At 30.5% G+C, this 20,930-nt stretch overlaps 2 protein-coding genes across 5 annotated transcripts in view; one reads left to right on the forward strand and one right to left on the reverse strand.

The window, feature by feature from the left end:
* Window positions 1-4: 4 nt before the first annotated feature.
* On the forward strand, window positions 5-4,862 carry LOC148272619 (patj homolog; the record flags this gene model as incomplete). Its single annotated transcript, XM_088239803.1, has 4 exons — window positions 5-146; window positions 297-596; window positions 1,701-1,867; window positions 3,804-4,862. Coding segments are annotated over 4 exons (774 nt in total), but the record flags the coding sequence as incomplete, so codon positions are not given.
* Window positions 4,863-11,496: 6,634 nt separating this feature from the next.
* The window catches only part of bgm (acyl-CoA synthetase bubblegum family member 1), a 44,839-nt gene continuing 35,405 nt past the window's right edge, over window positions 11,497-20,930 (reverse strand). For all 4 annotated transcript variants that reach the window (XM_088239804.1, XM_088239805.1, XM_088239806.1 and 1 more), the window contains 6 exons: window positions 20,502-20,720; window positions 19,245-19,479; window positions 18,183-18,323; window positions 14,020-14,145; window positions 13,080-13,200; window positions 11,497-12,456 (listed from right to left, as the gene is read on the reverse strand). In XM_088239804.1, coding sequence (XP_088095930.1) covers window positions 12,380-12,456; window positions 13,080-13,200; window positions 14,020-14,145; window positions 18,183-18,323; window positions 19,245-19,479; window positions 20,502-20,720 — 919 coding nt within the window. In that variant the 3' untranslated portion in view covers window positions 11,497-12,379. The remainder of the gene's footprint in view (window positions 12,457-13,079; window positions 13,201-14,019; window positions 14,146-18,182; window positions 18,324-19,244; window positions 19,480-20,501; window positions 20,721-20,930) is intronic.

Consider the following 20,930-nt stretch of genomic DNA (forward strand, 5'->3'; position numbering starts at 1 on the left):
TGGGGGGCTGGGGATCTCCTTGGAGGGAACGGTAGATGTAGAGGAGGGAGGGAGGGAGGTACGTCCTCACCACTACATCCGCAGTGTACTGCCCGAGGGACCCGTCGGCCGCTCCACAACTCTTCGCTCTGGAGACGAACTCTTGGGTTTGTTATTAAAAATTTACATTATCAGCATTCTCTGCACTGAAGAAGTAACTACATTATTTGGGAAAGCAAACAAGAAGAAATTTAAATACATGATATATTTATGTACCTACTTACATAATAAGATTTTTTTTTTAAATTTAATTTTAGAGGTAAATGGTCATCGCCTGCTGGGAATGAACCACCTTGAGGTGGTCTCCATCCTCAAGGAGCTTCCAGCACGGGTATGTCTGGTGTGCGCACGTGCCCCTGTGCCCCCAGTCAACTCATCAGGGGGTGCCCTGGTTAAGGCCAAGTCCGATGGAAGCCTTGCGGGGGCCGGGGGGGCTGGTGGGTCTGTGCCCTCGCCGGACGGAGCCAATACCAGCCTGAATGGGGCCCGTTTACGCTCCCGCTCCCTGGAGCCCCTCACTGGTTTAGCGATGTGGTCCTCTGAACCTCAGATTATAGGTAATTCATTATGGATTATAAATATTGCAATTTTTTTTTCTTTGGACCACTTTATAATTTGTTTTACATTAAGAAAATAACTTTGTTTTTAACCACTTATTTCATGCAATATTTCCGACCGACATAATAAAATTTTACCTAAATAAGGAAGCTTGTGTAGCTTCGAAGCCGGTCAGTAACAAAATAAGTGGTTATAGAAGTTTTTATTTTATATTTATGAATATTGTATTTATAATATATTGTAATTAATGCACAAAAACACCCTGAGCCCTAAAAAATTATGAAACTTAACTCATTTATGCCCAAACAGCCATGCCTAACGCCTATTTCATCATCATTGCACCCAGTGGTGGAAAGGGCACTCCAATTGCAACATATCTAGATTTTTTTTGCATGGAAGTAAGGCGATCAGTCTTACGTTTCAGGTTCCAGTCCAGGAACAGTGAAATATTGCAGTTTTAAACCATTGTGGGGTGTAAAATTAGCTTGAGGTTTATGCGAAATTTGATTGCGTAAATTTAACCTCAAGAAAGAAAAAAATAAAATATTAAAAGTAATTTATTATTAAAGTTTATTGCACACATGAAAATGTAGTGGTTACACAAATAAAATAAAGATGTTTTGTAGTAGATCGGAATGCTGGTGGAGGCAGAGAAGGGTGGGTATAGATAATAACTCATTGTTGTCACTCACTCTCTGGTTCTCTTACCACCATTAAAACTAATATTTCAAGTCGACCCTGCCAGGAATCGAATCTGGGACCTCAAGAATGGTAGGCGTATGCGCCAACCACTAGACTATGAGGCTGATTTGTTATCCGACTTATCCCCACTTGATTTTAGGCCGACTTATCTTTATTTTTCTGGATTTTTACCCGACAATCGAAAGCCATAGAGTCAAAAACATTCATCCAGGGTTCTGGTTCTATACCGCACACAGAAATGTATTTTTCATCCCGCTCAGAGAATGATAGAGTATTACAGATGCGTATTTAGTCATTCCCTAACCACCAGCTGGGTGTATAAAATAGAAGCCGTGTAAAAACTTTTTTTGTATTATCATATTAAATTATTGTATATTCTTTCATTTAACATTTTCCCACAGAACTGGTAAAGGGAGAAAGGGGCCTGGGTTTCTCTATTTTGGACTATCAGGATCCGCTGCGACCAGCTCACGCAGTCATTGTCATCCGTTCCCTTGTACCCGGGGGAGTAGCACAGCAAGATGGACGGCTTATTCCGGGAGATCGTTTGCTCACTGTCAATGATCAGGTTATTTCAATGCTACAGTATTTTCTTACTTATTGCTGACTGTGTGATAGGTGTAAAAGTACAATCAAATAATATTACATCATCGGGTTTCTGCAACAAGTTAGTAACTAACATTTTACTAGTCTTGAGATATTGTACTTTTAAAGTTAAAAGCTCATCTCAAATCAACAATTCAAATAAAACCACAAGTTAAATGTTATAAAGTATTCGTCAAGCATCAAATAATCTTTGTATTTCACATTTTAAAAATATATATTTTATTTTTATATATTATATAATATAATATGTATATATAAATAAATATATTTAATATTTTATAAATACAAAACATTATATTTTATAGTATTTAACTAACAGTTTTATTTGAATGATTGTTGATTTGGGATGAGATTTTAACTTTAAAAGTGCAATATCTCACTATTAGTAAAATATTAGTTACCAACTTGTTCCAGAAACTCGATGATATTATCTATCAAAAATAATAAACACAAATTTAATCAGCATCTAAAATAATTATGTACAACTCTGTAAATATAAATTGATTACTAATTACCTATTACAGTAAAACCCCTGTTTTACGTTTTTTAAGAGAACAGCTAAAGAAAGTGTTCAACTGAGGAAAACGCTAAAGTGAGGAAATAAAAAACTGCAGAAAAATTGTCATATTTGGGGATTATTCATATTTACCTATGATTTCATTTAAAATATTTTGTATTTTTTCAATCAATACCACAATTGCCAAAGACCACTTCATTATATAATTTCTAAAATTTTCAATAAGATTCCTAAACAGATCTTAAAAGATCTCAAAATGTTGAAGAAACTTTCAAGAAAAAAATAATTAAATGGCTTATATGTAACAATGCTTTATATTGATTATTATTTTATGTTAACAGTCATCTATTTAATTTTTTGTATATAAATTTTGTGAAAAAATATGTATGCTTTTAGTTCTTAATAATGTTTATATTACTTTTTAAATATATATAATTTCTCTAACGTTTTTCTTTGTAAAGGAAAAATAAGAAACCTGCTGACAAGCCGGTTTCGCGGTTTACTGGGTTTCATTATTTTTACTTTTATATATTTTTTTCTGTTCATGTTTACCTTATTAAATAAAATGTTTTTTTTAATTAATTTAAAAAAAACATGCTTATATAATTTTATGTAGGTGCTTAACCTTAAAAACCCGAAATTAAAAAGTTGAATTTACATAAAATAATTTTTCCCTAAATATTCGGATATTTTGTTTATATGGTATCACTTTTTTTAGTATGGCACCACATAATTTCAACTGTCATTTACATCATGGCAAAACTGTTTCACACTTTAATGATAACTGTTTAAACAATCTTCTTTCCAAGTTATGTTTATAACTTCAAATAATATTTCTAAAGCCAAAGTTTTAAACTTTCTGCATTGTAATTTATTGATGTAAAGACTTTATTCTTCCTAAACATGCGTCAACCGCATGTCACAATTTAGTAAAATGACAAAATTAGACACTTAAACAAAATGGTCAATTACACTGAACCTACTTTGAATTTAGTTTGAGGCAACAATTTACACATTTTTTTATTTACCTTGATTTTATTCACCATTTTGGGCAAACGCAGCGGCGCGCGGCTCGGCCTCTTTTGGCAGATCGAATGAGTTTCAAAAATTTTCAACATAAAAGCGGGGTAGTGAAAAACTTTAATTGTGGGAATATTTGAATGAGAGAATGTATGAAAAAAAATGGGACCTAAACATTTCGGCGTCAAAAGCGGAAAAATGTAAAATTGAGGAACGTAAAAACGAGGTTTTACTGTATGTATCTAGTCAATAATATAGCTGTTTCAATGTACATAGTTCTATTGTGCTAAATAAACATTAATATTTCATCACTGAACAGGAAAAACCGAAATGTGCATCTTTAATTTTTATACATTTCCAGAACTTAGAGAATGCAACGCTGGATCAAGCCGTGCAGGCTCTGAAGGGAGCCCCAAGAGGACTTGTCCGTATCGGAGTTGCTAAACCCCTTCCCCTCGCTGACTGCATCCCACCCAATGGAATGCCCACCTCATCCCTCCCGCATAACAAGATGAATACTCAGTAAAGTATATTGCCTGGGACAGGCTTAAGACAAATGGACTTTATATATCTATGTTTGTTTGTAATGTCTTCACTTTTATAGACCTTAATTTGTTACAAGTTCATTTATTAATATCAACAAAAAAAATATACTTTGCGGTATGACATTTTGTATGTACAATTTGTGTATAAATTAGTAAAAACCGCTTTAAATGATAATTGGCATAGAATCATATATCAACTCATTTAGTAATATCGCTCAGATTTTACCTCAACATTTAACAAGCATTCTTTGTATACTGATAACATAGGTAAATGTTATCTAATTATTTAAAAGATAATAAATTGAATCATTCAAGAATATATACATCAACTTGTTTAAATTGCACAAATTTCTATATTGGTAAAACTTCTCGTAAATTTCAAATTAGAATCAAAGAACATATTATAAGATAACAGCAATAACTTTTTGTGAAAATTTTTATCAAAAAAGGGCAAATAAAATTTACATATCAATAAATAATGTGGTCTTTGTTTAGACAATCTTGAAAAAAAAAATAGAAGTATAAGTAAAGCTATTTACCAAAAACTTCCCATGGTAAATAATTAATAAATTTACTTTGAGCCCTCTTCTAAAAATATTCCAGCTATGATTCATATTATCTTTTTTCTCTCTTTCTTTCATTTATCCCTCCCTCCACTATTTTATAACACAAATAGTGATGCGAATGATTCTAAATTAGTAGAAGTCCCGATGATGAGGTAGTAACCTCGAAATCAGTCGACATATAGCTAAAAATGAAAGTGTAAATTTGTTGAAGTTCACTTATTAGTTACACATTTGCAAAACAAAATATGCTTATAATCTCATGATTAATTAAAAAGGGCGATTGTAGGTAATTGAATCTCAAATCAAAAATGTTAATGTCACGTTTTCACCAATTTTAACATGCATAAAAAACAGTCCTTATTGTTTGATTTACTGACAAAAAGTATTGATACTGATAATAGCGTCTCTCATGCGGTTTTATGCACTGATTTTTTTTTTTTTTTTTTATAATTATATTTATGTGTTAATATTAATTATCACTTATTAAAAATATTTCTTGCAAACTGATACGTCAAAAAAGTTGTATGAACTACATATAATAAAAGTATAAAATAAAAAAATTTAAATATCCTGCCTCGATACAAATTTACCTAGTGAGGCTAAGTTATTACAAAACCAAAAAAACTGTCAAAAATATGAGTATTCAATAAAATGTAATTTTAAAATTTCCTGGTTTTTGCTATTACCTACTATCAAAAATGATTAAAAGTAAATTGTTACACTTATTTTGATTTCAATGAATTCATAATCATAAAAAACCCATACTAGAATTATGTAATACACTCATTATGATTGTATTGTATGAAGAAAAGAGGCAAATTGATCAAAATGCTCTCTCTCATAAAAAAATATCCAGACATTCCAGATGCCAGTTAAAGACAGTTTAGAGATATAATGAATGGTATTTTTTTTAAGGTCACAGTATTATTTTAATTATGTACTTAACTTCTTTATAGTTTTACTTCTCTCGCAACTATTTTTTCTAGTTTTAATTTATGATGTATAAATATATTATGTTTTTGGATATACTATAGAGAACCAAGGGCTATAATTACATACATATTATTCAAGTACTAATTGCCCTCATCTTTAGCAAAATATTGATTGCATTCAAACAAATATTAATCAATGTTTTTAGCATTATAATTTATATATGATTAGATACATATTAAACTTGCTGATTTGTATGAAAAAAATCACTGTACAAGAATTTTCAATACATTGATGTAGTCAGCAGTCAGCTAGTTTGAATTCTGAATAGCTTGACAATTTTATTGAGTGAAGCCTGGGGGTACATTAAAATATTTAAATGGATACTATCTACAGTTTAGAAGCTCTTAGAAAGAAATTCAAGCGTTTTTCAAATATTAATCATTCTTTACAGATTTACTAACTATAAATAGCTGTAACCTACATAAACGTACCCCCTTGTCTTGGAGAAGGACTGACGATTTTTATTATCTGTTTTTAACATTTAAACTAACCGCCAATAAAAATAATTAGACAAAACAGTGCATGTGTACCTATTCTATAATTTTAAACATATTATGTAATTGTTAAAGAAAAAGAAAACATTGTCAATAAATTGATACATATTTTTTAAATCTGAGTTTCTTATGTGTGCATGAATTATTATAGGTTTTAATAAGATGAATATCATAAGCGGAAATTTTAAATGATGTAAGGGGGACAAAGTGTAAATTGTTGGGTATAAATAAAGATAAATGATAATGTTTTAAATTCAAACCTGTACATTCCTATAATAAATGTACCTACGATGTTGACTTAATATTTTATTTCTGAAATATTGTTGCCTGTATACCATTTACATAAATTTATTTTTGTTATTAAATACACTGTATAAGAATATTATTTACACTTGTGATTCAAATGGTGGAATATATGAGAAAGCAATAAAATAAAATTTGGAAATTTAGGTTTTATTTATTTTTCAAAATACCCATTCACACCAACATAATGGAAAAACCTGTACATATTATTGTATTTGTTGAACTATCAAAACTATACATCTAAAGAATAACAAAATGTATTTTTTATTATAAAAAAGTAGATACAAGTTATTATTTATGTACATACAAAATATACATAGTGGAATGTGGCTATTGAAAATAAATAATATGTTTAATTTTGAGGTACATCTATGTTAAATATTACATAACATCTCATACTTTCATTCTAAATATATCAACGTAATAATTTAAATTGATATATTTTCATTTTAAAAATTGGCAATCCAACATTCCATAGGTAATACGCACAGATGCAATAAGTACATTATGATGATTTCAATATTATAGTAATATTCAATAAACATTATTTATAAAGCGATGCTGATGAATATAAAATTTTAAATGGAATAAAATCAATGTAAGGAGTGTATCAAGAAAGCTAGTTCCATTTGTATTTCTTGCCATCGCAGCGCTGCGATCAAGTAGGGAGTTATGTAGGAAAATAGTTAAAGTTTAAACATTTTTTCACACCCATTTTTTTTTCTGAATATGTACTTGTTTTTTTAATCCATCAAACGGAACTTAGATTCTAGGTTTCTAGTCCTGTAATTATTTATTATTTTATCTTAATATAATCTTTCATGTTAGTTTCATTTACACAAACAGTTCAGAGTACTACACCTATGAAGGGTACACGGCTTAAATGGGTTCATCGTATCTTTTCCATTTTCGAGATATTAATGTCTTTTTTTTCTCCTGGATTAGTTCCATAAAAAAAAAAAACAAATTTAACAAAATGTGACTCACTGTCTTACAAATTGTAGGAAATAAATCAGTAGTCAGATGGCAGAAGGGACCATCTGTAATTTTTTCAATTTTACTTTTTTTTAAATTTCAGTAAGTACATTCTGAAAAAAAAGGATTTGAAAAGATAGTTAATTATTAAAATCTGAACAAAACACTTAAATATTTTAGTTTGTAGATTGAATCAAGGTCTCAGCTCTCCTGAACATTTTTGAAAATACAGATGGTCCCTTCTGCCATCTGACTACCGAAATATGGGGTCACGGCTGGCATAAAACAGTCAAAATGCATTTCGTTTTTATTAAAAGAAATTGAGATTTAAACATGATATCAAATATTAAAATCTGTTTCTTTAGATAAAAGTGACCAGTTTTTTGTTGAACTTACTTTTTTCAGTTGAGCCCATCGCAGGATAAGTGAACTAACTGACATTTCAAAGGTGAAGTAAACTCATTGCTCATTGCTTAAATTACATTTATGTAATCCGCATAATCTAAGTACCTTTTTTCCTGTTTTATGTACAAAACATCCATGTTTAGTAAAATATCAAAACAGTTTGATAAAAAAAGAATTAGGCAGAAAGCTCGTAGAATTCAAACTTTGAGGGTTGCTGTATGGTGAATATATCATCCAGAAGGTACTTAACGGCTGGACAAGAGGCTTCACAATTGGGGGAAAGAAGTTATCCAACCTGAGATATGCTGAAGATATGCACATTTATTGCATCATCAGAAATTGAAATGAAAGAAATAATTGACTAAATAGATGCTGTTAGTTCAGACCTGGGACTCTCAATGAATATGAGCGAAACTAAGCTTGTGGTCATTGATCAAGCTAATAAAGTAGCACCTTTATCTTTATTGCATAACTTAGAAAGAGTCAACAATTTAATTTATCTAGGTTCTCTAATCCGCGATGGTGGTGGGTGTGAAGGTGAAATACGGCAACATGTTGGTATTGCCAAAAGTACTATGAGTCGGCTGGTGAAGATTTCGAAGAATCACAGTATAACCCATTAACATCAAAAAGAGACTAGCGAAGGCCTTGCTTTTTTTTAGTGTTCATGTATGGTGTGGAGTGTTGGCCACTGAGAGAATCTAAAATGAAAAAAATCGAAAATTTCGAATTTTCGATGTTTGCGGTGAATACTGTGGATTCCATGTACAGCTTTACGAATATATCTATACTCCGTGAACTAGACATAAGAGAAAGAATTACATCCATATGCGAGAAAAGAATCAGTTCTTGAATGCAGTTCTTTGGACATATTTACAGAGGGAACTCTGATAGTTTGGAGAAAGCTAACCTCATGCGAAATGTCAAAGGGACAAGGTCACATAGACATTGACCGACAAGATGGAGCAGCTAGGTCACTGAATTATCAGACCTATCACTGACAAAAATTGCACACTTCTTCAGCACGAGAACGTTCCAGACGAAGGGAGGTTGTCCACAGACGAGCCATGCCTGGATCAAAGAGAGAGAGAGAGAGGGTACAAAAGTTTTACCATTTTGTTGTCAGTTGGTTAACTTCACCTGCAATGAGGCTTAATTGTAAGGCACACATGGTTTTTAAAATTATGTTTAATTAAACAAACATATATAATTATATGCAATCAATTTATTTCATTAGTATGCACTAGGTGTATGCAGAAGTCTTTTCTTGAAATTCTTGAATGAAAGACAGTGCGCGCTCTGGTAGACCACAAAAGTGTGGAGATGAGCAATTGCAGGTGTTACTGGATGATGGACCCAAACTCAAACTCAACAGTAATTGGCAAAGGCATTAAATGTGTCGCAAGAAATAATCAGCAGACGTTTACGAGCAGTGGGGAAGATCAATAAACTCGGTAAATGGGTCCCACACGATTTATATATTTATGCTTTATTAAGTTAGTTTATACATCTTAAGAACATTTTTTTTTTTTTTTAAATAATTCGATTCCTTCTTTTTCTTTTATCTCTTTGAATGAACGGCAAATGGAAAATCGCAATCATTTGTGAAATGCTGCTTCAACCCCATGAAAGAAAATCATTTCTGTACCGTATTGTGATGGGTGACAAAAAAGGATTTTTTTTGAAAACCCAAAGCGGAAAAAATCATGGCTGTCACCTGGCGAAGCCGGTTTTTCAACACCAAGGTCATATCGCTCCAGCAAGAAGACTATGCTTTGTGTATGATGGGACCAGAGCGGTATTGTGTATTATGAACTCTTGAAGCCCAGCAAACTGTTAAAGCACTAATTTTTACCAGGTTAGCCATTTATGGCTCAACTAATGGTTTGCTGCAAAAGACAAACAGTTTTTCTGGCATGGTATTCATAACTTACCTGAAAGATGGGCGAAGTGTGTAGAATCTGATGGCCAGTATTTTGAATAACCAAAAAGTAAATTTTCCTTGAAAATTACGTGTTTTCTTTACCACAAAAACCAGCAAAAACTTATGCATACACCTAATATATTGTATAAATATTTTATGAATCGAGTTGATCAATATAAAAATATCTTAATGTAAATTATACATTATAATATAAAGTAATCATTATATAATAACATTTCGATCATACAGGCATAATTAGGATATTGAAAATGCTACGAAGTAATGAAAAAATGAAAATTAACAGTAGAAATAACACTGGACTATTGTTTAGTAATTTAAAATATGTAGGTAGGTACAGTAAAACTCCGAAAACGAGTGCCAGATTTGATTGCTTTTGAAATAATACAGCAGATTGGAATCATATTTAAAACTTACTTAAACATGTCCAGCCAAGCTAATTGCACAATAAAATTAAAATAAAAAAATTCTTTATTTTTTATTTCCTGATAATGATCTGGACATTTGGCAACCCAGATAACTGGAGTTCGGATAAACGGAGTTTTAGTGTATAAATAAAGTAATATTTTTAATTACACTTTCTTCCTTTGAATCTAAAAATCATTCAATAATTTATTTTAACATACCCTTTTTGGTTTGTATCAGTCTGCCCACATTTTAGCAATGATTAGCATGCTGTATTGGCATGTCTGTTATATAATATTTTCTAAAAATATATAACGTAATATTGTGCAATATTATCAATAAATTGACCCTGTCAAAATATTGACAGCCAAGGTAACATACTAAGATTTTGGCACTTGAGTTAAATATTAAATAAAATACAGTCCATTCTAAATTTTAATAACTTTTGAATTACATGTGCGTAACTAGTGTGCCTACTAACACAAAATAAAATTGTTAGCTCACCAACAGGCACTAACACATTAACATAAGGTAATTAAACATTCGAAAACACTGCACACTTTTAAATTATTGGCACATGATACACATTATACAAAATAAACATTAATTGGATGTCAATACAAACCCTTATTCCCACAGTAAAACATCACAAATTTTAATATTCACCTTTGGTTATTATTTTCCAATTCAAAGCTTTTGCTTTGAATTATACAAAAAATATAAATTAATATTTTATGGTGTTATAGCCTTTTCTTAGCAATGTATCCTATAGGATACATATATGATCTCATTTTTTTTTCATGATCAAAAAGTGAAACAGCATTCAATTAAAACAGTTTTACCAATTTTTTTATTCTTAACTGCACATCATCACAATTCATAATAAACGTTGATAAAATAAAACAAAAAAATATTTCTGAAGCCTTTTCAACCATCAAATGTGTAAAAAAATATTTTTTCGTTCTTTCAAGATGAGGGTTAAATTCTTTTTTTGTTTGGCCCTAAGACATTTTACAGTTTTTACATTTTTTTTTTTGCACCACAACAGGCCAGGAGGCCTAATTACAGTGGTGAATTACATCACAGAGCACCCAGGCTTGAGAAAAATCACATTTTAATTTTTGTGTTCTCACCGGGAATCGAACCTGGAACCTTCCGTGCGTGAGTCAAGCGTCTTGACCACTACACCACGGAGACTTTTTAAAATTTGGAATAAAAAAATATTTTGTAAGATCTTGGATGATAACTATGACTGCCTCTATACATTGCTTAATTTCCAGAGCCGCACATAACACAGGTTCAGTTGTCACAAAGAATCAGGGTCAGAAAGGAGAGTAATATCGCGGGGTAATTAGTATAATTAGGTAACCTCAAAATCAGCATTTGTGAGTTAGCTACTTAAAACTAATGTGTATTTTCTCATCTCTTTTCAGTAAGTGATGGGGCGCTAGATTCCGTTAGATCCAACACTGATAATTTAAAATTCAACATACCTAATATTTTTGTTCTGAATTCACCATACACATTGTATACATGTACATAATATTATGTATAAATAAAAGTGTTTATGTGTAATAAACATATTTTCTAGTTTAAGTTTACACTTACATACACATTTATTTACATAAACAAATTCCCTAGTTAAAAAGGTCAAGTCAATTCTTAATATCAATGCATTTAATGTTACAATAGTATTGGAATTTATTAAATACCCAACAGTACCAATACTTACAAACACGTAGGTAGGTACACCAAAAAACTAAATGCAACCTCTAATGTTTAAATTTGAATGTTTTAGATAGTTTGTCCTATGAATATAATAATAACAATTATTATTATTTTACAAACAACATTAATTAAGTTAAAAAAAGCATATTCTATAAAACAGTATTTTAATTTAGCACGATAAAAATATTTATTATTTAATTTTTTTGGAGTTCCCTAAGCACACAAATTACATAAAATATTTGTTTACGTAATATTCTTTATAATTAAGTTAAATGTAATCTTGTTGGTACAACAGCTTCCTTTAAAAACAGAACATAAATCATGTAAAATGGATCGGATTATATTACCACCAATCTCTAAAATATTTTTACATGATCCAAAATAAAAATTACAGGCAGGTTCATACCTTCTTAAATTTGACAACTTTTTAGGGAATTTAATTTCAAATGTAAATTTTTTTCAAAAAATACATCTAAGTTTTCCTTCATTATAAATGAAAATAAACATTTTCCATGAATCTCGAAAAAAGTCATTTTATTTAATTGATTATATTGATTTTAAACCGATGATATGTATTGTTTTTATGCACTGTAAAGAGATTCAATGATAGACGCATATTTACTGGCTACAACATTTCTCTTAATTTTCAATGTTGGACCTGAAATAAAAAAATATTATGTTTTTAATAAAAATTAACACTGATTCTATAATATAAAAAAATAAAGACATTTAAAATAAAATGAAGACAAAATATTAAGGCTTTACATAATATTCTGCAGATACATGTTAGTTGCAATGCTGGTTACAAGGCAAACATCATCAGCATGAAATAGAATGTCACACTTAGCAAGTCTAGCAAATTCAGAGGTGCAGCAAATAGGTACGGTACGGTACCAACCCTACCAATTATTTTATTTATTGTTCATTTTTAAAAATTGTTTCGATAACATTTTTTTCACATAGATAAAGGAATATTACAATCGGAATAGATGATTTCAGAATGTTATCTGTTTGACTCAGTTTATTTAATACTCAAAATGAAATACAAAACATAATTGCGTACAGTTTGAATAGAAATGTTTGAGATTGTAGTCCATAGTCAAAATAATTATATTCAAAAATGTTTTTTTAAAGCACAATCCATAGGTCAAAAGTTTGTTTTTTTTAAAAATAAACTTTTAAAAAAACTGGTAAGCTCATGTCTGAGAAATAAATTTAAAGGGTGAACCAAAAAGTAATTTGTGGGGTGAATTAATATTAATTTAATTAGCATATGCTTACCTAGTTCATCCGTAGCTACAGACAAATCGACTGGCAAAATTGCAAACTTTTGTACTTTTTGGGCATTGGAAATGGCTTGTGTGTTTGCTCTGGATATACCATCTTGGATTTCTTTCATCACCTGTATAAACAACAATACCATTTCAGCGCAGTTTATAGTTACAAATTAATATTTTGATTTAAATAACATAAGTAGGTACTTTTGTAATTTTATTATGTCTTCGGCAAGTTAAAATATATACTTGGAAACAAAAAGGTACCTATACAATTGAAAGCTAAAGTCTGTGACTCAAATATCTTGCCAGTGACAACGATTGGCCTGGAAACGAGGAGATTTAATGCCGAAAAAAGGTTCCCAACATTGCATAAAGAACAGCAAAGCTAAAATGGCAATGTGTGGGGCACGTGCCAGGATAGATCAGTGTCAGATGGTCGCTTAGAATCCTGAAGTGGAGGCCTTGAAACAACAAAGGAGGCGTAGGAAGACCACATAAAGGTAGACAGATGACATTGTCCAGTTTGCGGGTCTTAGATGCCAGCAGATAGCCTAAGACAGAAAATATTGGAAGAGTTTAAAAGAGGCCTTTGTCCAGCAGCGAAATAAACGTGGCTAGCAGTAAGTAAGTAGGTACTTGTGTTCTTTATTCAACTACATATTTTTGAAACCGATAGGCTTTTTAAAGATTAAGTTAATTCGATTAGGTAGGATTTAATAAAATAATAATTAATTAAAAGTACTGTTTGCCTCATATTTTTATTCTATTGAGATTCAATTCTAATAAAGTTGTGCAAAAGGCTGTGGGAAATATTTGATACATCCTGATTGATACATTTTGATTTAATGATAATAATTAAAAAAATTATTCGTAAGGTAATCGAAAACTCTCTAGTGGAAATGTTCCGATGATTAGAAATACACATTTGTAATCAATAGAATTACCTTCTGATTAGGACCCATCATGATATCCTTAACAGTAGTTATATGTTCTCCAATATCAGATATCCACCGGAGAGAATCACTGCTGAGCTGGTCCAAGGGAACTCCACTAGCACTATCAGTTTCAGTCTGGAAAATAAATTATTGATTCCAATCAACTTCAGTGTTATGGTGGCTACAGATACAGCTTTCGCAGTAAACGATCCTCAAATGCTGAGTATGTCGGTGTCTAAACACCTTAAGGTATTTATGAAGAATTCGCAACTAAAATCTTAGTATCGGAATTGATTTTCCATATTTAGCTCAAATAATAAAACATTTTTTAAAAGATAAAAGTGCTTTAACTACTAGTTTTTTGAAAATATTTATTTATTTATCAAAAGCATACAAAAATGAACATATAAATTATCAAGTCCTACTGAACTGCATAAAATGCAGTTCGTCAGCAGATGCATATAGTTAAGTTCTAATATATATACATAATCTTATCTCTTAAATTCTATAAACATATATTAACTTAATATATAGTAGATTACTATGGAAAAAAAGAAAATATGTACATCGAAAATAAAAAAAATAAAAAATTGACCAAATAAAAAAGAAAAACACAAAAAAAATCTATTTAAAAAACCACATTCTAAAAGCCAGATTCTCAGCAGACGTCTTTCTCTTGAGCCAGATAAGTTTTTTTATATTTTTATATTTAATGGGAGCATACTATACAATTGAATAATATATAGGTTAATAGAAAAGCTAGATGCTTATAATAAATCAGATAGAACAATAATTGGTTTCATGATGCAACTTGCCATTCATATATGAGCTTATAAATATGTCATCACACCCGCAGAAGTACACTGTGGTATGTCTTAATTGGCCATCTTGCAGGAAAGCAAAAACATTTTTTTTTAAATAAGTTAATGTTAGTCATTATAATGCCCAGTATTTTTTGTAGTATTTTCTGATTTGACTGTTAAAATATAAAAATAACACTATAGCATTATTATTACTGCAGTGTTCTTCTTAATATTTTACTCAGTTGATTTACAAAAATACTGAAGGTATATCCCGCTCAAAAAAAACATAGAGATACTTGAGTATTCTCTTCAGAAAAAAATGTGGTTAAACTGCATTCATAACTCAAATCAGTAAAATTTAGACTTACGGCAGTGTACTTTTTGGGGATGTCGTGAATCATGTTTGGTTTTTTCAGTGCTTTCACACTATAGATCATTCAGAGGATATTATTACACCGTCAAACATGACAATTTTGCCCACTGCCAAAATCCTTAACAAAATCAAGCTTTAAAGTAAGAAAAGTTACTGGTATCATAAAAATTTCATTTGGTAAGTATATTTTGATAGTTCCATGGCAAAACTAAATATTTAGTTTACCGCCAGCTTCAGTTGATCACTTAAAATTTGAAGTTAAACTTGAAGGTCTGTTTGTGTATATCTACAAATATTGTCAAAACTTTTGTTGTTGCGGAGTTTGTGTTGAAAGGAGGCAAGTAAGTTTTATATATTTCATCGCATACACAATAAAGACGCTATAGAACGTATTTCTGTATATTTATTTGAACAAACAGAATAGATATTTAAGTGGGCAAAATTGTCTTAGATTCCTTAGCTAGTGTTTTGATAATGTTGCCCATGTCTAGGGTTGTCGCTACATACTACATTGAAAAATGCAATTGGTAAACAATCCATCACAGCAATTGGTAAACAATCCATCCGATTTTTCTCTGCCATCAGGATCAAAAGATACCTACACCTTATAGAGGAGAAAATTAAAAATAATGTCATAGCGACACGGAAACAACAGACTTTGATGCCTACTCAGTTGATGAATCAACATCATAAGTCATTACGACGAATATGAACAATTTTTTTATCAATATTCCTACAGAGATGAGGTAGAATTTTTTTCAAATTCAGGATTATCGATATTCGAGCGTTTACAGGGCTTATGACCTGTCATTGGCTGGGTTGAGTGGCCACTTTACGTACAACATTCCCCATTCCGCTTATTAGCGAATATCGACAATAGTATCATTTTGATTCTTGTATATATCTTATTAAATGAGAAAGCTTTCACTAGCGTGTTGGAGCACCATCTATGTATTGATATTGAAGTTAAGTATTTTTAATTAGCATATTACTTTATTTTATGTATTTAAGACTCTTCCGAGTTAAATTAAGTACTAGTAATCGCCTGCAGATGATTATGCAATTTATTTATACTTATATTTTGACCAGATCTTATTACACAACATTATTTTTTGGTATGTGTATTTTTTGTACATACACAAATCTGGATTTCTCCCGAGGGGAAGTAGGTATATATTTTTTTATCAATAACAAGTTGATAAAAAAATATATACCTACTTCCCCTCGGGAGAAATCTAGATTTGTGTATGTACAAAAAATACACATACCAAAAAATAATGTTGAATATGAACAACGTGCCTCCGAATCTTCGGATGAGAAAAACGAAAAAACAGTGTCTGATCCGCTTGAAATTAATAACGGTGAAGAAGTCGCTTTCATTTTAGTAAAGTTTAACACTGTTAATACGCAAAATGACAAATATTATGTCGGTTAAGTTATCAGCGCATCAACTACCACAATTTTAATATTGTTATATCATTTGTAAGACGCAAACGTAATGGAGCTTTGTGTGATCTCAAGTTGAGGATATTGCTGATGTATTTAATTGGAACATAGTGAAATATTTACCTTAACCTGTAATCTTGCGTCAAGGTTTTCATAAATTCAATGTTAATCTTAAAAACTGCAAGATTGAGTCATTTTCTGTGAGTAAATTAAAAATTGTTATGCAAAAACCAATTTTAATTTTTACCATTCAAAAATAATTTAAACCATTTTAAAAAATGTTAGAATATCCGACCACATTTTACAAAGTTTTATTTATTAAATTTGCCAGCTTTTTGTGAAATTATGAAGACTTATTTTTTTATTTTAAATGTTTTTTGTTTTAATATTTTTAACAGTCTAAAGAAGAAAATAAAACATACAAAATATTATGAATTCTGTACATAAAATACAATTTCAAAGTATAGGTAATCTAGTAAATAATTGCACTGCTGTACAAAAAAAAATAAAGAGCGTTTTTTTTTCTACATACACATTTAAAGAAAAATCGTTTTGGGGGCAAGCTCCCTTAATTATGAAAATCGCATCTGAACTGAAATGGTTTGTAAAAAAAAAAAATAGCTTATGCATAGTCAAACACGAACAAATTAAAAGGATTAGAGATAAACTCCTTTGGTTTTGTTAAAAATCCAATTATGTGGCAACCCTGACCCACAAATCCACATTGTATAGAAAAATTGAGGAAATAGTTGACAATTTTGCCCACCGGCTTTTTTCATTGATTTTATAATGGTGATGCCTCAATGATGCTATTGTTTAAACATAAACAGTTTTTTTCGCCCAAAAAGTAGTAACAAACCGTATGATAAGGATGATAAAACCAAAAATAATAGTTAATTACCAAGTGGGCAAAATTGTCAACAAGTGGAGATAATTTTGCCCAGCATGTTTTGTCTTCTAAAATTGCATAAATTAAAGAAAAGCAAACGTTTTGTACTTGTAAAAATGCTCAGAATAATTAGTATCACTATTCAACAAAATGGATAAGAGTAGCCCGATACAAAAAAAATATGATATTGTAAAAGTTTGTTAAAACTGGGCAAAATCGTCACGTTTGACGGTACCTCTGATAGCAGAGTTTGATAGCAGATTGTATAAACAACAAACAATTTTCTGTAATAAATAAGCACTAATATTACTGAAATGGCTATTGAAAAATCGTAATGAAGAGTTACTAATACATAACATAACATTTTAATTGTAATGAAATAACTTTGTTTTTTGTAAGAACCACTTTATTTTTTATAATTCTATTGAATTCTATTAAGGATATTTCCAACTAGTTTCGGCAAAATACTATGCCTTCAACAAGGCTATTGTTAGTTACCCTGAAGAAGGCATAGTATTTTGCCAAAACTAGTTGGTTATTAAATTATAAAAAATAAAGTGGTACCTACATGCAAAAAAACAAAGTTATTTAATTTCATTGTAAAATAATGTTCCACAAAGTTAGCGATTCAAATATTTAAAAAAAAGTAATGATGTTTTACCTTAAAGGTTAATAGCACTGAGAGGAATTTTTTCCTATCTCCAATAACAATGGCTTGTGATATACACGGAAGCTCCTTTTTAATTTGCTGTTCTATTAGAACTGGAGCCACGTTTTCTCCACCAGCAGTTATTATTAGTTCCTAGAACACCAAATAATACTCTGTAATCAGTACAATATAATATTCTGTAATCGGTACAAATGCACAAATACTATTTTAAAGCACACGGCAAATTATTTTAATATTTTACATATATTATAAAATATCAAAGGCCGGAATTAGTTTTGACGGAGGGCCTTGTGCACATTAGAGCCAAACACAACTGATTTCAAACCAATGAGCAATTAAATGCAAGATGTATTACTGTGGTACGTTCAGGAACTCTCCCTTTGGCCCTGTGAGCGCTTCGCCGGCCAGATCTGGCTCACTGGCTGCCAATTGCCGATCGCTGATTATATATTGATATTATGATAAATACAATTTTAATTATTGTAGAACGCATGAAAAATTACACAAAAAATATGAAAGAAATACTCACATAGGCGCATTACTTCAAATTAATTAGAAGGTTTATTATATCGCCAGCCTAACCTGTAAAACTCGTAAATCCCTAACTTATCTTTTTTCAGGAGAGAGTAAAAACCGTTTTTACTTCAGTAGTGAATTGTAGCAAAGTTTTTTCAGTTATTTAAAAGAAAAAAATGCAACACTGTACGGATATACAAGTTCGACACAAATAGATTATTTGAAGTCCGCACAGAAAACACTTAAATACCAATATTGATTATTTCGCAACTTCGGTGCAACAAAGGCACGTCAGCTTATTTTTAAATTTTACAGGAGAGGACTTTTAATTTTTTTTTCGCATTTATTGCCTTATTACTGGATTTCTATTTGCAATAGGTTTAAAATCTTGATAAAATCAATTGTTTTTGCTATAGTTTGCTTCACAATTCATTGTGACTTTGTTGTTTTGCAAGTTAGGGTAATGATATTATTGTTTGTAGAAGAAATGCAAACATATCGTTTTTGAAAAACCAATTGAAATAAATATATGTTTACCTTTATTCTGCCAGTAATGTATAAATAGCCGTTTTCATCAAGTCGTCCCACATCTCCCGAATGTAACCAGCCATCACTGTCGAAAGTCTCATTGGTTTTGGCAGCTTCATTCAGGTACCCCATGAAGACATGTCGCCCGCGCATACAAATTTCCCCATCTCCAGTATTGGGGTCTATATTGTCAAACTTAGTCTCTACTCCGACCATTGGCTTCCCAACAGACTCGAGGTTGAAGCTATAATTATTATTAACAAATACATTTTCATCACCTTATTTCAATAAAACCAGGCTGATTTTGAAATATATCTCTGCCACATTAGGTATTTCTTTTTAATAATAAGCTCTTCACTGTTCACTACAGGACAACTCTTGCAAATTTTACCACAAACATTCAATACCTACAATAATAAAATTATAAATACCTACATATAAATAAAATAATTAATACAAGTAAAATTACTAAACTGGAATTCTGTAAAACTTAGTATTTACTGTTTTATTAGGAAATTATAAGAAAAAAACATAAATTTCTGGTTGGGTCAAAATAAAATATTTTGAGAGATTATTTAGCTTTTTTTAGTACATGTTAACCCTTTCAGCCTGAATTAATTTCTGTGGATATAAAATATATTTTTTATTCTCTGTTTACTACTAAAGGAGTTATTTGAACATTTTTGGTATTTTTCATATTTTTTTTTATCTTTTATACTTTTGACATTATTAAACATTATTTGTTTATAAACAATGAATCTCAAACTGATAATCAACAGACAACATTAATTTAATTTTACCGAAATATATTTACAAGTTACCTTACATATCATTTATAAGGACAACAGGAATTTCGCTCCAAAATAAGCAAACCAGCCAGCTGTCAAAGTTAAAAACTAACATTTCTGAGTAATGCTGATTACTGATGTATGCAAAAAAGATTAAAGATGTACTTAGGGGGTTCTAGTAATTAAAAAATGAATCCGCCGCTTTTGAATTTCGTTAGGTATGAGAGTAAAATAAATCATTGCATATTTGAAAAAAAAAAGTTTGTATTTTAATGAACACCCGGGTGAAAGAGTTAAACCAGACTGGTACCGTGGTACCCGAAGCATAAGACAACCGAAACTTAAAAAATATTTTGAGTTTGTCCTAATATTTATAGAAGAGTCATTTCGAATGGGAGGAAACAGAAAGATTCACAAATTATTTTTAATTCAACTAATTGATTTACCATTCATAATCCAATATTAAAATGTCACTTACGCATCTAGATTACCAAAGGAATGAGCTCCGGCGGATTCAGACATTCCGAACACATCCATAATAGGCATATCCAAACTCATAAAGTAAGATTTAATATCACTTGAAAGGGGAGCTGCGGCAGTCAGGAACATCTTACACCGAGAGAATCCTAAAGCTGCCTTCACTTTTTTCAAGACTAGATTTTGTGCCAACATGAAACCATAAGAGTTATCATTTATTCTGAAAACCAGAAAAGATATATAAATGTTTTCATTTTTAGAAGCTTTTCTTCTTATTACAGCTATTTTTTAAAACAATTTACATAAATGTTACTGAACATAGTATACAGGTAAAAGGCATTAATGATTATTTGTTTGTTATGGAGAAAAAAATTAATGCCTAATGAATCCAATAAATAAAATGGAATAAGTAGTTCAAGTAAAATAAATT

Source organism: Micrasema longulum, unplaced genomic scaffold (assembly GCF_059751315.1).
Source record: "Micrasema longulum isolate JH-2025_06_02 unplaced genomic scaffold, ASM5975131v1 h1tg002269l, whole genome shotgun sequence".
NCBI classification, from domain to species: Eukaryota; Metazoa; Arthropoda; class Insecta; order Trichoptera; family Brachycentridae; genus Micrasema; species Micrasema longulum.